The sequence below is a fragment of the Cyanistes caeruleus genome, chromosome 2, assembly GCF_971803275.1.
Source record: "Cyanistes caeruleus chromosome 2, bCyaCae1.hap1.1, whole genome shotgun sequence".
NCBI classification, from domain to species: Eukaryota; Metazoa; Chordata; class Aves; order Passeriformes; family Paridae; genus Cyanistes; species Cyanistes caeruleus.
Genome location: NC_141702.1, coordinates 102,888,450 through 102,902,983, shown reverse-complemented (window position 1 = coordinate 102,902,983; position 14,534 = coordinate 102,888,450). Strand labels below are relative to the sequence as shown.

General features: G+C 38.3%; 1 protein-coding gene across 1 annotated transcript in view; it reads left to right on the top strand.

Annotated features, from left to right (window-relative positions):
* Nucleotides 1-14,534, top strand: part of WDR26 (WD repeat domain 26) — a 32,197-nt gene that overhangs the window by 12,273 nt on the left and 5,390 nt on the right. Inside the window, exons 7-13 of the mRNA XM_086878858.1 lie at nt 3,487-3,625; nt 7,031-7,171; nt 8,479-8,598; nt 9,345-9,490; nt 9,999-10,077; nt 10,669-10,798; nt 13,442-13,627. Coding sequence (XP_086734984.1) covers nt 3,487-3,625; nt 7,031-7,171; nt 8,479-8,598; nt 9,345-9,490; nt 9,999-10,077; nt 10,669-10,798; nt 13,442-13,627 — 941 coding nt within the window. The remainder of the gene's footprint in view (nt 1-3,486; nt 3,626-7,030; nt 7,172-8,478; nt 8,599-9,344; nt 9,491-9,998; nt 10,078-10,668; nt 10,799-13,441; nt 13,628-14,534) is intronic.

Below are 14,534 nucleotides of genomic sequence, written 5' to 3'. Positions count from 1 at the left end.
ATGATCATATAGTGGTATTGTGGCTTCCCTCCTTCAGAAGTGAGTCTTAAAATCAGACTACCTAAGAGAGATTTAACATTTAAGTAAGTCCATGAGTAGTTTTGGATGTTGTGCAACAGGTTTGATATTACTAATCAAATTCCAGGGAGTATTCGAGATCACTGTGAAGAGCTTAATTTACTGAAGCTGGGCTACAAAGAGCCAGGTAGAAAAGATATTACATGCAACAAACCTGGGTTTGAATTCCCCCCATCTAAATCTATTTGCTGACATAAAAGTTTGACCATAGTTTGGGTTTTTGGTTTGTTGATTCCTTTTTTTCAACTAAAGTAGTGCTTCCTAAATTTGCTTATTTGCTGCGTGTATACGTACATAGATACTCATAGCTACTGTAATTTAAAAACCCCTAACAACAAGAACCCCAGGAAATGTACCCAAAAACCCACTTGAAAAAAAAGGCTTCCGTTCTGTCCTCATCCTGTTGTAGCTGCCTGTTGGAAGGGTCTGAGTCCAGTTTGTGGTGTGCTGTTCGTGCTGCCATGCTTGGACATAGTGAGGGGAGTTAGACAGTGGAAGCCAAATTTTGACAAAGGTGACAGAAGTAACAGTAGTCAAATAGCTTAAACAGTTCAAGTCCTGTGCTACTTAATTGATGGAACACCAATAAGTTTCTCCTTTTTAGATGGAACTAATCCCTTTTGGACTTAAGGCACTATTTTGGTTAAGCATGCTTGAATTGCATTAATGGGCAAAATGTATAACTACAAAACTCACTTGATACGAGTGGGAGATGCAAGTGAGGCACTACTGGGAGTAAAGGTGCAGGATTTCATCTTATTGTGACAGAGATTTTGACAGTAGAGAATTGATGCTCTTGGGGATGATGATTTTTGGTTTTGAGAGCCTTTGGCCTAGTTGGGTGTGTTGGGATTTTTTGGTGCGGTGTTTCTGTTCATTTGCTTTTTTGATTTTCTTTGTTTAGGAATAAATCTTGCATTGTATGTACAGGGAATAAAAAGGTTGTTATTTAGTGTTTTTTTTTCTAGAATTTTGAACTTGTGTAAATACAACAACAGGAAATTTTATTAGATGCTTTATCTCAGTAAGTGAATGACATAAATCGGGTATTTTGTACTGAACAGAACAATCTGTAATGAAACACTTCATAAAAGGTGGAGAAAAACCTTTGAGCTTCAGTAATATCTAATTACCAAAGCTAGAAGCTGTTGAGACAACTGGTTCTGGTTTCTTGTTTCAAGATTGCTGCTATTTCCTTCCACAGCCAGGTTATTTAATGTGGTTTTGCTGTCTGTGAAGTCAAACTTGCTGAGTTCTGTTTCACTAATTAAGTGAAGAGGACTTTTTGTGGGAGCACTCTGATCCAGCTGGGTTGTGAGCAGCGTAATTCAGTATTGGGATGTCTCTGCAGCAGCTATAATAACTCTGTCACCCCTTTTAGGAACCAAAAGGTATCTTACTATGAAAACTGTGTGCTCCAGCATTATCCAGCTTGTTTTTCATGTCTACAGAACCTTGGCTGCTTTTCTTAAGCTTTAAGATGGAAGAGCTATTGTTCCATAGAGTATTATTTTGAAATGAAATGTGCTGAAAAGACTTTCCTGGGACACAGCATGCCCCTTGTACGGTGTGAGTTATGGATGCAGCCTCACCTCCTGGGGCAAGTTGCTGCTTTGAGCAAAACCATTAATTTATAAAAATATGGCTAAATAACAATGAAACACTGCTCCTGTAGGTGGCACATCTCTGTATAAGGGCTTGCCTGCTTCCCTCTAGACGTGAAGGAAAACAAAGTCTTTTTTTCATGGGTGGGGCTTTTTACCTTGGGTTTAGTGTTCTTCCAGGGGCAACTAGGCAGTTCCTGGTCAGCTGAAAGCAGGAGGAGAACACACTTGTGTTTCTCTATAAACAAGTAAGTATAGACATAACCAAGGAAGCCAAATATATATATATATATATATATATATATATATATATGTACATTTTATCATTTTCTACCATAAGACAGGAAATGAGACTGTATGGTTGTTCAGTGCTGCTTGATACTCTTTAAGCACAGACTAGGAAACCTCTTCTAATAAAATAAAATGGACTGAGAGGGTACAGACGCTATGTGAAGCAGAACTTTCTCTAGCTTCAGGGAAGAAGTGGTTTTTTAGGTGTCTGTCAGCCTGGCTGCCACCAAACTGTATTTGTAAACAGAAATGTGAAGGAAGTAAGTTTTCTGCTTAAATTAATGGGGGGGTTGTTTGACTTTTTTAATTTTTATTTTATTTCCTTTGGTGGGTGTGTTGTGATGTGTTTCTGCTGTTTGTTGGTTGTTGTTTTTTTTTCAGCCAGTTTATCCCCAGTAATAAACAAAACTGTACATTCAAGGGCACTGTCATTCCCTTAGTACCACTATGTCCTGTCAGAGTTGTGTTGCCCTGAGTGCTGTAAAAACTCAGCCTAAGACTAAACCACTTTGGGATCTCTGCAGTTGAAGAAAAAGTGGCTGGTTAGAAACTGTCTTTTAGTGCATCTGAACAATGAACTTGTAGTATTTGTCAGTATACAGTATATACAGTGTACTAGGAAGTAATACTTGCAGTATTACTTTGAAATGCAGACATCTGCTGTAAAAGCCTACATTTCTTTTATCTTAGCTCTGAAATTCTTATTTGAGAGCTTGTAGACAAGATTTAAATCAAATAAAACTTGTCTCCAGTTCTCACCTAACTCGATAATTTCACTGTTAGCTTTTTTTTTGCTTTGTAACTAGAATATTAAATATTGGCTCTAGAGGAATGTTTGAATCTTCTTCAGTAGTTTATCATGTAATATTTTATTTGATAAACTCAGCATTTTACAAAATAGTTTAGATTTTGTGAGGGAGAACTGTTCAAGTTGAAAGCTCAATGGCGTCTTGCTAGTTATGCTTAGATGTTGTATGTGGTACTCTGCAAAGCTGAAAAATGATAAAACAAAGTCAAAGAAACATCAATTTATTGCAAGGTCACATTTGGGAAAAGGAACTTTTATGTAAGAAAAATTTCTTAGCAAGATACAGCTAAGTGAGTTAGCTACAAAAACCTCAGAAGTAAAAACATTGCACCTATGATTCAGAGACCTATTCTATAGTATTTTTCTGTACAGTAGAAAATTATATGGTAATAAACTGCTGTATTCCTGATGAGGTCAGTTTAATTCCAAGTTACATGAAAGTGTAACAAATTATGTGAGTGAAATAAGAACAGTTCTATGTTCTTATGGTTAATTATGATGACTTGATGGTGTGAGCTTGTTGCCAGATAAGACACTTCATTCTGTACTTGCTTGAAGCAGCTGTTAATAGAGGGGTTTTCTAAGTTTTCTGGTCTTGTATTTAAATAAGGTTTTTGTTTGATTGGGTTTTTTTGATAGTTTGACTTTGAAAAGAATCGTACTGCTCTCTTATTAATCTGTGAATGCACCCCTTTGTTTTCCCAGGAAACAGTTCCCATGCTATACCCAACAGATCCTAACGGAGCACTGTAATGAAGTGTGGTTCTGTAAATTCTCCAACGACGGCACTAAATTAGCAACAGGATCTAAGGACACAACTGTTATTATATGGCAGGTTGATCCAGTAAGTGTGAAAATGTGTCTTGACTTGTCTTTCACTTCCCTCTCAGCTTTCTCCTGATAGGATGGTGTGATTCTTGTAGGACAGGCTGAATGGACCGCAGCCCTGTTACATCCCATTCCCTGGGATGTAAAAGTCTTGTAAATAGCATAGCTGTAGGATACTTCATACATGTTTCCTCTACAAATCTGTTGGTGTATAAATAAAAAGGTTGATTGAATCTAAGTCTGCTTCGGCTTGTAGAAGGGATTATGAAAGTATATCCATATATTTCATAATTATTGAAGACTGGGAGTAAACTTGAATGTATACACACAAAATTTGAAGTTGCTAATGCTTGTGAAACACTATCAGAAATAAGATCCTTTTGGTTTTTTAACCATACAGGTGCTGTCTGGTATAGGAGGTGGAAAATTAAAGGTTTCTGCAGTTCCATACTGGTGTTCAGTAGGATTTGAAAGCTGAGTTTCTTTTCTTTCACTTCAGGTTAGGGAGCCATATAATATGAGTCCTTTTTTCTATTAAAATGATGGGAGGACTTTAAAACCCTGTTCCGTGTGCGTAATGGTTACGTAGCCCCAGAACTAAGACTGCTGTGATTTTTGTCTTGTCTTACTGGGGCAAGTGTGCTCTGGACCAAGAGCTGCAGAGCTGACTTCTGTTATTTAGTGTGGAAATTATATGTATTTTGTTTGTTGCTTTTGTTTTTAACAAAGTAATTTAGATGAATTAAGGATCAAAATGTTTTTTGCTGTCAACTTGTCACTTGACTGTAGATGCATATCTTCCTTCTATATTGATGTGTTCTAATACAAGACATCTTGATTAGCACATCTTAATGTGAATTGTTAGCTAATAGTTGCTTAGTAAAGCCACATAAATGTTTTGTGAGTTTTAGACTAAGCCTTTTGACCAAGGGTTGCTAAAGAATAAAAATCTCTAAAAAAATAGTGGAAAAGTGGTTTTGTAGAGTTTTATTGGTTTGTCTGCTTTTTTGAATGCTTTAAAAAAAATTGAAATCCTGTCATGCAGGTGGTTACTTAAATAGCATTAGGCCACATCAAGTAATTCATTTTCATATTTGCCAGAAGATGCTTCTCACATTTCTTGTAGCAGTTGGCCATGTCTTTTGACCCATAAATTTAATCTGATTTTCAAGGCTTTTGGTATACAGAATTATTCTAATCTGTTTAGATGAACTCCATGGAAACAAATAACTAGCAAGGTCTAGGCAAGTGATGGGAGAGCCCTGTTTTAAATGAACAGTTTTTGATTTTTCCACACACGCTTCACATGTGTGAGAATTCTTCATTTCTCCCTTTTTTTCTTCATCACCCCCCTTGAAATGTAAGGACACTGCTGCAATGTGTGTTTGTAATTTCATACCTTAAATTTTTTATTCTTTTCTAAGACCCAGCCACATGTCTAGACTGTCTTAACCTATGCTTCTGCTGTCATTTTCGTATGCTAATTTCAAAGTTCTAATGCAGACTCAGCAGCATTAAATAGTGTCTTGAGTTGACTAGATTTGTGTGGGATGCATTATTTGACTGTCAGGAAGTGTGGCAGAATCTCTGTGGAGCACAAGGGATGAGCACACTGCATCACCTTGTCTAACATGCATCTTCTTTGTTAAGAGTTCTCCTTTAACTGGCTCTCTATAAAAATCCCTTCTGCATTTTCTGAAAACAGTTGACAGGTTTTTGGCGTTTCAGCCAAGGAGTTCAGCTACTTCAGGCTTGAGATGATGCCTGAATAGTTGCTTGTCATACACAAAAATTTGGAAAGCTGTATGTAAGGGATAGAAGTGCTGAGATTTCTTTTGCTGATGGGTGGGAGGCAGGTTGTCTACATTTGGGGATGTTTGCCTGAAATACCACTGACTGCTGTTTTAGAGCATGGTATAGCAGCTTTATGGTATTTGGAGGGAAGCATGAGAGCAGTATGGAGGATAGTAATAAGCCACAGAGCACTATCATTAGAAGAGGAATATCTTATGATCTTGATCGTCATGAGTTTCAAACACGCTGAAGTGACAGGCTTCTTTAATCCTGTTTTAAAAAGAAATATATCTGTTCCAGACAAGCTGCAGGATGTGAGATGATGTCAGACATGACTCAGTTTCCTTGAAAATCACTTTAGCTATAGACACAGCAGTGTCTAATGCAGTCCAGGGATAATAAGAATGGAAAAGGGGTCTTGAGGGAGGTCCAATCATTTGCCTGTCTTCCTCTGCACACTGAAGATTATTCTTAGCTCACTTTCTTTTGGGGAACTTACTTTTTCTAGCCATCAGAACCCCCAGTGCTGCAGGCTGGCTGAGAGTCACCAAATCCCTCACAGCTGATCCCAGGAAACAATCCTTCATGTCGCTCTTCCTCTGGTCTTTGTTTTTAGAATTAAGAAGTGCTCTGTTGATTAATACTGAAAAAAAAAATAAAAAGGAGAGAGAAGGGACAATTAGAGAAATCAAGCTAGATTTTCAAATTAGTCATCCTTTTTGAAAAGAAGTTGAAGATATAAGCATCTGCCATGCATGGAAAAAAATGGGTAGAGTGGGTAGAGGGAGCACAATTTGATTGCCCTTTCCAAGAAGCTTCAAAATAATCATTGTCAACTTTTTAACAAGCTCTGTTCTACTTGTGTATATGTATGCTGTTACCAAGAATCAGTGCTAATACTGTACTGAAGCATGTTTCTGTATTTAGGAAGCCAGTGTGTGGTTGTTTCACAGTATCTAGCTGTACTATTTATTTTTACAAGTTTCTTGAAAAGTCAAGTTCCTCCGACGAGGCAGCAGTAAAACAGTTGTAATTTAGAGATGATATAAGATGCTGCATGTGCCAAGTATGCTTCATTCACTAAATCTGGCAGAAAACAGCTTGCTGTAGGCAACACTTCTGAAATGAGAACACCTCTCAAGGAAGTTTTTAAAAATATCTTTCTGTAAATCTCCTTCCTTGAGCAGCACACACACAACTTTATAAAAATATAGGCACTTCAGGCTTTTTCCTTGAGCTGTGAAGGTTTTAGTTCTCTATTTAACCATAACAGGTTTCCAACATGTCTTTACTTTTAAGAAAGTAACCTAATTCTGTAAAATATAGGTAATGGTGCTTTCATATTCTAGTAGAAGTAGAAAGACTTGACACTACAGAAATCTGCACTAAGTGTAATGTAATGTAAAACTTTGTACACAGTGGTATTTCTTGACTTTTGTTCAGAATCACAGAAGAGTAGAACAAAAATACCTATGAGTGTTCTTGTTGTGAAGGTTGAAAGTTAGGCACTTTCATTTTCTGGCCCTGTAAACCGGCAAACCTGTCATGCTGTAGATGGATGCTGTGGAAATGTGAAATGTGGTGGGAGTTGATTTGCATTGTCTCAAGAACACCTCTCTTGTTCCAGGACACTCACCAGCTAAAACTACTTAAGACGTTAGAAGGTCACGCGTACGGGGTCTCCTACATTGCCTGGAGTCCAGATGACAACTACCTTGTTGCCTGTGGCCCAGATGATTGTTCTGAGCTTTGGCTCTGGAATGTACAAGTAAGTGGTGGCGAAGAGTGAAAAAGAAAACTTGGTGGTCAGCCTGCTGCTTTTGTTTCAATCGCTAAATACTACAGGTGTGAAAGAAGTAATTGCTGCAAACTCGTGCCAAGGTGGGGATGTAAAGAAGAGCTGCTGCTCTCTGTCCTCCTCTCAGCTGGAAAAAATAATTATGGCGGCCTGCAAATGCTCTTTTACTTCAGAAAAAACTGAAACTGGAGTTCAAATTTTAAGTGTGTGGGATTGTGCAGCAGTTCTGGTGTGTGTGGTTACTATGATTTCTGAGAAGAGATGGCGTAAGTGCATAGGATGTCAGAGAGCTCCTGAGGAGAAGGACAGCAAATGAATCAAGAGAAGTAGAGGGCAGAATTATAATTGAAGGGAAGCAGTTGCTCACTGATGATTTTAACAAGTAGCAAATGTAAAATATGCAAACTATTTTACTTCATGTAACCCTCCCAGTGATGTTAGTGAAAGATGCTTCAATTTATGATTTCAGAACTTCATCTTTCTGTCAGGCACTTGGGCATTTTTCCATTCCCTCTTATGAATCTGAAAATCACTTTCTGCTGTTGAATTTTATGGGCACTTGATTTGATACAAAAGCTTCCTTTGCCTCAGTTGAGAGCTGTGTAGACTTCCTTGTGCTGTCTTGGACTCTGAACTAATTTAGTTTTCTAAAACAAAAACGTTCCCTTTCTTCACCCTTGGAACACTTTTCTTCTGTTTAATTGACTAAATTGGCTCAGTGAAGAGCATTACTGACAGTGCCACTCATTGGTGTTCTGTCTTGTGAAACAGTGGCTTTATACGCTAGGCATGAAAGCTAAATCTTGGCATGGAGAACTTCAGCTCAAGGAGGAAAACATTCTAACTATTGCAATATTCCTAATTTCTTACTAAAATGTATTTCATCACCTCTTTTCTTCTAATCTCTCCCTGCCTCCTTTCTTTCAGTGTTTTGGTTTCTTTTCATTTGATAGTGCTTGTCACTCTCTTGGCTTGTTCATGTAATTTCTTTTTATTCCACTCCTTACTCAAAATCTTTTAGCTGTCTGACACATCAACTATTCCATGTCTCTTGATTTGAGAGACAAAAGAAATTGTCCCAAATCAAGTCCAGATTCACTGTATGTGCTAAAGTAGTTCTACTTTTCCATTGCATAGTTCATAAGTATGTGTTGCTTTTTAATAAACTTGTTGAAACATATACACTTCCAAACACTATTCATGTCAGATAAAATTACCAGTGCCTTTCTGGGTAAGGCTTGTGGTATAAGGCCCTGCTGCCTTTGTTTATTTTCCAGACTGGGGAGCTGAGGACAAAGATGAGCCAGTCTCATGAAGACAGTTTAACAAGCGTGGCCTGGAATCCTGATGGGAAGCGTTTTGTAACGGGAGGACAGCGTGGACAGTTCTATCAGTGTGTAAGTTCTCTGCATTTGTCCCTTTGAAAGTAAAGCAAGAAATCAAAGTTTGGTCTATGCTTTTTCAAGTTTTGTGTGTATGTACACTAAAGCTTCTGGTCCTTTTTAATTCAAAGAAGCAATACATTAATGCAGGTATTTCAGCAGCACTTTGGATGGAGCAGTTTGAAGGGTTGGAGCATCTTTGGTCGGCCTAAGGGAGGATTTGTGGTCTGGAATTTTTTTTCTTAGCTGCTTCAGAAAAAAAGAACTAATAAAAAGCAGTACCTTTGTCCACAAGTGTTTTTATTCCACAGTGTTTTGACTGCATCTTTTTTAGTTTTTGCATGCTGTTTTTTCTTAGTTGAAACAGAAATGTGAAACCCTCATTACTTGACTAGTGTTGCTTTGGGGTGATGGTCCACAGTTTCACCACGTTCTTGATTATTTTTCCAACTGGTTCCCAGAATAGTCATGTAGTATGCAGACCTCACTGTGAAGGTCAGCTCAGTGATGGGGTGCAGGTGGCATGTGTCTTGCACAAGAAAATAAGTGACAGAAGCACCCTGCTCTCCAGGGCAGATTCCTAAAAGCCCTTGGTTAAGACAACTAACTCCTAATTCATTAAGCCCTCCATTGTAAAGGGTAAGACTGCTTTCTGTAGCAATCGTCTGAAATAGAAAGTGAAAAATACTTCTTTTTTCTGAGTCACAGCTCCTCAGAAACCTGAGACTAACTGTTGAATGCTTTTTTTTCCTTCTGCTCAGGATTTAGATGGTAATCTCCTCGACTCCTGGGAAGGGGTGAGAGTACAATGCCTTTGGTGCTTGAGTGATGGGAAAACTGTTCTAGCATCAGACACACACCAGCGAATTCGGGGTTATAACTTCGAGGATCTCACAGACAGGAACATGTAACTACCTCTTTTTTTGGTTTTGAGTTCCTGCTTCTTAGTGTCAGAAGAAAACTGAGGAAGGGTGTGGGGGACAGTATGGGAAATGAGTTATTAAATGTTCTCAGTATTAAAAGATGAGACAAGAATTAGTGAGCAAGTTTCAGCAAGAAGCATTAGATCAGGTACTAGAAATAATTTCCTAAGCACTGGAGTAGGTTTTTGGTGGATGTTTTGGCATTTCTATCATAAGTACTTGTAGTCCTCTCAATTCTTGGTATATTTTAGTATATTCTGCCTTGAATTTAGGAGTTGAGGTCCAAAGCCCCTTTTGGCCAAACCCAGAGTCTGGGTGTTTAGCCTATAAACTTTTAACTATAAACAAGTATTGTAGAACTGGCTTGTATTGATGTATAGAGTCATACCTAATTTCAGATTTGGAACTATTTTTCCCTGATAATACTGCAAAGACAGGATGTTGTTTGCATCATTATCTGGTTATCTTGACTCTCATGTCTTACAATTTCAGAGTACAAGAGGATCACCCTATTATGTCGTTTACTATTTCAAAAAATGGCCGTTTAGCTTTGTTAAATGTAGCAACTCAGGTGAGTTGGGGATGTTGAAAGGAAATAGAAATAAATCTGCTTGCAACTTCTGCCTGTTTATAAATATTTTTATGTGAGATGGAATGTTTGATATTAACTAGTTGTATAATATTAACTAGTTGTATATTGTGTAATATGAAGGCCTTAATGTTCATAAATATAGCATGGAATTCTCTGACAAGAAGGTGATCTTATTCTTGAGACCTGATTTTTTTTTTTTTTTTTTTTTTTGACTAATTTATAGCCAAAAGTTTCATATTAGGAAATATGTGCTGTTAAATTTAATTATCTGACTGTTGCATTGAGAAGCCAGGTACAGCAAGAACTGTGGCACTTTACATGTCTGGGGGCATGGATTTTATTTATCTATTTTTGCTTTTGAAACCTTGGGAAAGACTAAAGCTTTCAGAGTGGAAGGGACCTAAGGGTGAAAGTTTAATTTACATCTTTACTCTTTTCACCTACTAACAGTACCAAAGTTGGCTCTAAAGTAGTGCACTTCCATGTGTAATTTTTTTTTTCATTGTTCAGAAGACTGCCGTTAATAATATTCAATGATAAAATAACGTTCTTTATATTTCTTGTTTCCAGGGAGTTCACTTATGGGACTTACAAGACAGAGTTTTAGTGAGAAAGTATCAAGGTGTTACACAAGGATTTTACACAATTCACTCGTGTTTTGGAGGTCATAATGAAGATTTCATTGCGAGTGGCAGTGAAGGTAACACCATTCTTTGTGCAGAAAACTGAAACACTGTATCCTTCCTATACCTTCATCTTATAGATGACAGTTGCTAACAACAACATTATAAAAGCAAACCAACTGGCTCATGAAATAAATTTGAGGCATGCTGAGATTGTGGCATACTTCAAGAAGTAATTGTGGGCTGGCAGAAAGAATCTTCTGAGAGGATGGCAGAGGTAGAACATATTAATGACTCTTTTGTGTTCCTCCTCTAAAGCAAAAGCATCTGCACAGTTTTAATTAGAAGTGGGTGGGGTGTTCTTGAGGACTTTTCTTTTTGTAGTATGATATTTAGACTTCTGGTTTGAATAAAATGTACTTCTGGGGAATAATAGCTTCATTTGCCTGTTGAAGATACAGGTGTGGTGAGGTTATTTTAATTTCAGTAGAATCATTTTAATTACAGACAGAGTAGCCTCAAATTAGGCAGCTGTTGACGTAATCTGGTAGAGTTTCTTGGTGATTAAAAGCTTTGTGGTATGTTCTTGTTCAGCTGTCTGTGGCAAGAGTATAAATTTATTAAAAGCTTATGTGTTGAATTGTTTCAGTTCTGTCACTGGTGTAGTGCCATCACCTGCCGTGGAGGTCACTGAAAATTCAAGCTTATGCAGGGCTAAGAATTACACTTGTCATATGTAAACAAATTATTGTGAGTACTGTGTTCCCACAGTTCTTGGGAAACAAGATTGGCCAAGGCATTTCCTGCTATCTGTTTTTGAGAACCACAAAACATGTCTAAAATAGAACCAAGTTTTACCCTCTGACTCTACCCAGTGGAATATGACTGAAGGACAGCACCTCCAGCCCTCCAGTCCAGTGTGAACCTCTTTTCATGGCTGGACAGGCTTCTTGGTTTGAGACCTGAGTGCCAGAAAGTTCAGGATTTGTTTAGCCATAACTATGTGCATGTGTAGGTGTAGATACTGTAGTGCACCAGTCTTTTTTTTCACCCCAGTTTATTGACTTTCTATTATCCTCATTGTTTAAAAACCACTGTAGTTGAAACTGATGGTTCCTTTGATTTGAACTGTCTGAAGCTGTTGCCATTTGCAAATGTGGCTACTGAAACTATTTTTAAAATACAAGCAAACAATATTAATAGGTCACATTCTCATAGCTGGCTTTAAAAAGTAGTTGATCACATTGTCATAACTTCATTGTCAAAACATCTTGTCAGCTGGGTAGGGGTTTTCCTGACAATTGCACCCATAGGAAGAAAATAGAGGTCTCTGTCTCAGAGGGGATTTGACTGCTGCCTTATCTTGTTTTTTCCAAACCAAAGTACTGCTTTGTCTTTAGGCTTTGGTTATCTGGCAGAGCAGAGGCTTGTGTGTGTAGTGTGTGAATTGTGTTGTTTGGTGAATAGTATGGATGTGTGGTCCCCTTGAAATCCTAAGTGGAATGAAGTACAATCAGAACGTTTGCATCAACACAAGCACATGTGAAGGTGGTACCCTCACACAAGCTGGCTCAGCACAAGACAAGGGAGTTACCACATGGGAAAAAGCCATGAGGCTTTTCTAGCAGGGAGGTCAGAGAGCAAGTTTGTTTTATAGGGGGCTGGGAGGAGGAATAGAGGAAGATTGGTTTGTTTGCTGAGCCTTCAGAGTGACATCTAGGTGAAAGCCTTTCAGATGGATCAAAATACTTTCATATGATTGCTTGAAATTAGGCTTTTGTGTAATACTAGCAATACATACTTGTCCAGTTTATGTAGCTCTGTTTGGAATATTCCACAGTCATTCCTAGACAGGTGAAACCACAGACTTGTTACAGGCTGCTGGTCTACAGCTGGGACAACCCTCCACCTCTTCTTCCCACTCCCCAGTTATTCTTATATATGGCTGGTTATAAAGGATGACTTCTCTAAATGTTGCAGTAGAGTGTCTAACCATTTCCCTATTCTATTTCTGTCATGTTGCTAGAAGTAATTAAAAGCTTCCCAGCACAAAATAGGATGTGTAGGGTTTCTTTGCATCTACTTTAATATGTACAAATTGATATCTTCAAATACCACACAATAACTGGTTGTCAAAGACAGTAATAGCTCACAATTTGAGCCATTAAGCTTTGCTCTCCCTCGTTTGCTCTGTTTGCAGTTTCACTGGAGTGTTACAGGTTTTAAGATGTTTTTCATAAACTACAGAGCTGTGATCTTATCTGGTACTCATCAACAAGAGGTGGTTATAATTATTCTTAGTATTCATGACTTTATAGTACATTTACTAATTTGCAAATACAATTATTTGAGGGGGGGGAAATCTGCAAGTTTTCCATTAGAATAAGATTATAACTCCGTACCTGTAATTAAAGAGTAGTTTAATTTCTCTTTTTTGCCTTGTATTGTCTTATTTGCATGGCAGTCAAATGTTTTTCTTCAAACACCAAGTGTAGTAGACTTGCAGGTGTTAAAAAAGAGCGTGTCTCTTAATGGAAGAGCTTTGCCTGCGTTCTTTTGATCACTTTTAAAAGAAAAATTTTGTCAGCGCTGTTCACGCTCGAGACTTGGGTTTTTGACATGGGCTTTAATGAGAGCTGGTGTGAAAGTGCAGTTGGCTCCAGAGGTGGGTGTGTGCAGAGCAGTACTGCTCACGCTACTTTTCCATGTGCTTGGTTCAGATCACAAGGTGTACATCTGGCACAAGCGCAGCGAGCTGCCCATCGCGGAGCTGACGGGGCACACGCGCACGGTGAACTGCGTGAGCTGGAACCCGCAGATCCCGGCCATGATGGCCAGCGCCTCCGACGACGGCACTGTTAGGATATGGGGACCAGCGCCTTTCGTAGACAACCAGGATATTGAAGGTAAAAGAAATGCACTACTGAAAAATTAGTCACTGTTTTTTGGTTTTTTTTCTAGTGTATGACTGTTGGTTTTTATCTGAGTTACTCATTGGTAGAATAAAAAAGGCATAACTGTGGTGTCACTAAGACCTTAGGATTATATTAACTTATTTATGCAGACTCCATAAAAACCTTGCTTTCAATGCTTAGGTTTAGTAATGTACAATGTTATTAAAATTTAAACAGTGCATTCTAACCACACTGCAGATTGAGTAATGGTATTGTAATGGTTACAAAAAGAGAATTTCCAAGGTCTAGAGAGAGTGTAAAGAAAATCTGTACAAAATTGAATCTTTACTAACCGTCAGTAACCATATGTGTGCAGGGGAGAGAAAGAGACAATGCTCATTTTTTTGCTGCCAAAATGCACTCAGATGTTCCCATCCCTTCTCGCCTTCCCCGGGATTGTTAAGGAGATGACTGCTGGGGAGTTGTTGTACACTTTATATGCTTCTGTCATTAAGTATTCAACCTTGCAGTAAAAATTTACAGGAGACACTAAAATGATATATAGTATATCCTATTGCCACATGACCTCATGGATGTGGCTTCAAGGGGAGCCTGGACAGAGTAATCAAAGAGAAATCCATGAAGTGCTGGTAGATAAATAAACACCTCTAGTTCAGAATGTCCCTTAGGTAGAAATGCCTGAAAGGTAGAAGGATATTAGGAGGAAAAATTACCTCCTCTCGCTGCTCCAGTGCTTTGATACATCTGCTTCTAGTCTTGGACTAGGTGGACCAGCCTGGCTAATCTGTAGCACCTGGAATGCACCCATAAGGAGTCAGAGCCTGTCCTCCAGCTGGTTTTACTCATGGCTTTGTTGTTTGGTTTTCTCCAGTGAGCTACTTGCTCACTCTTTCTTAGT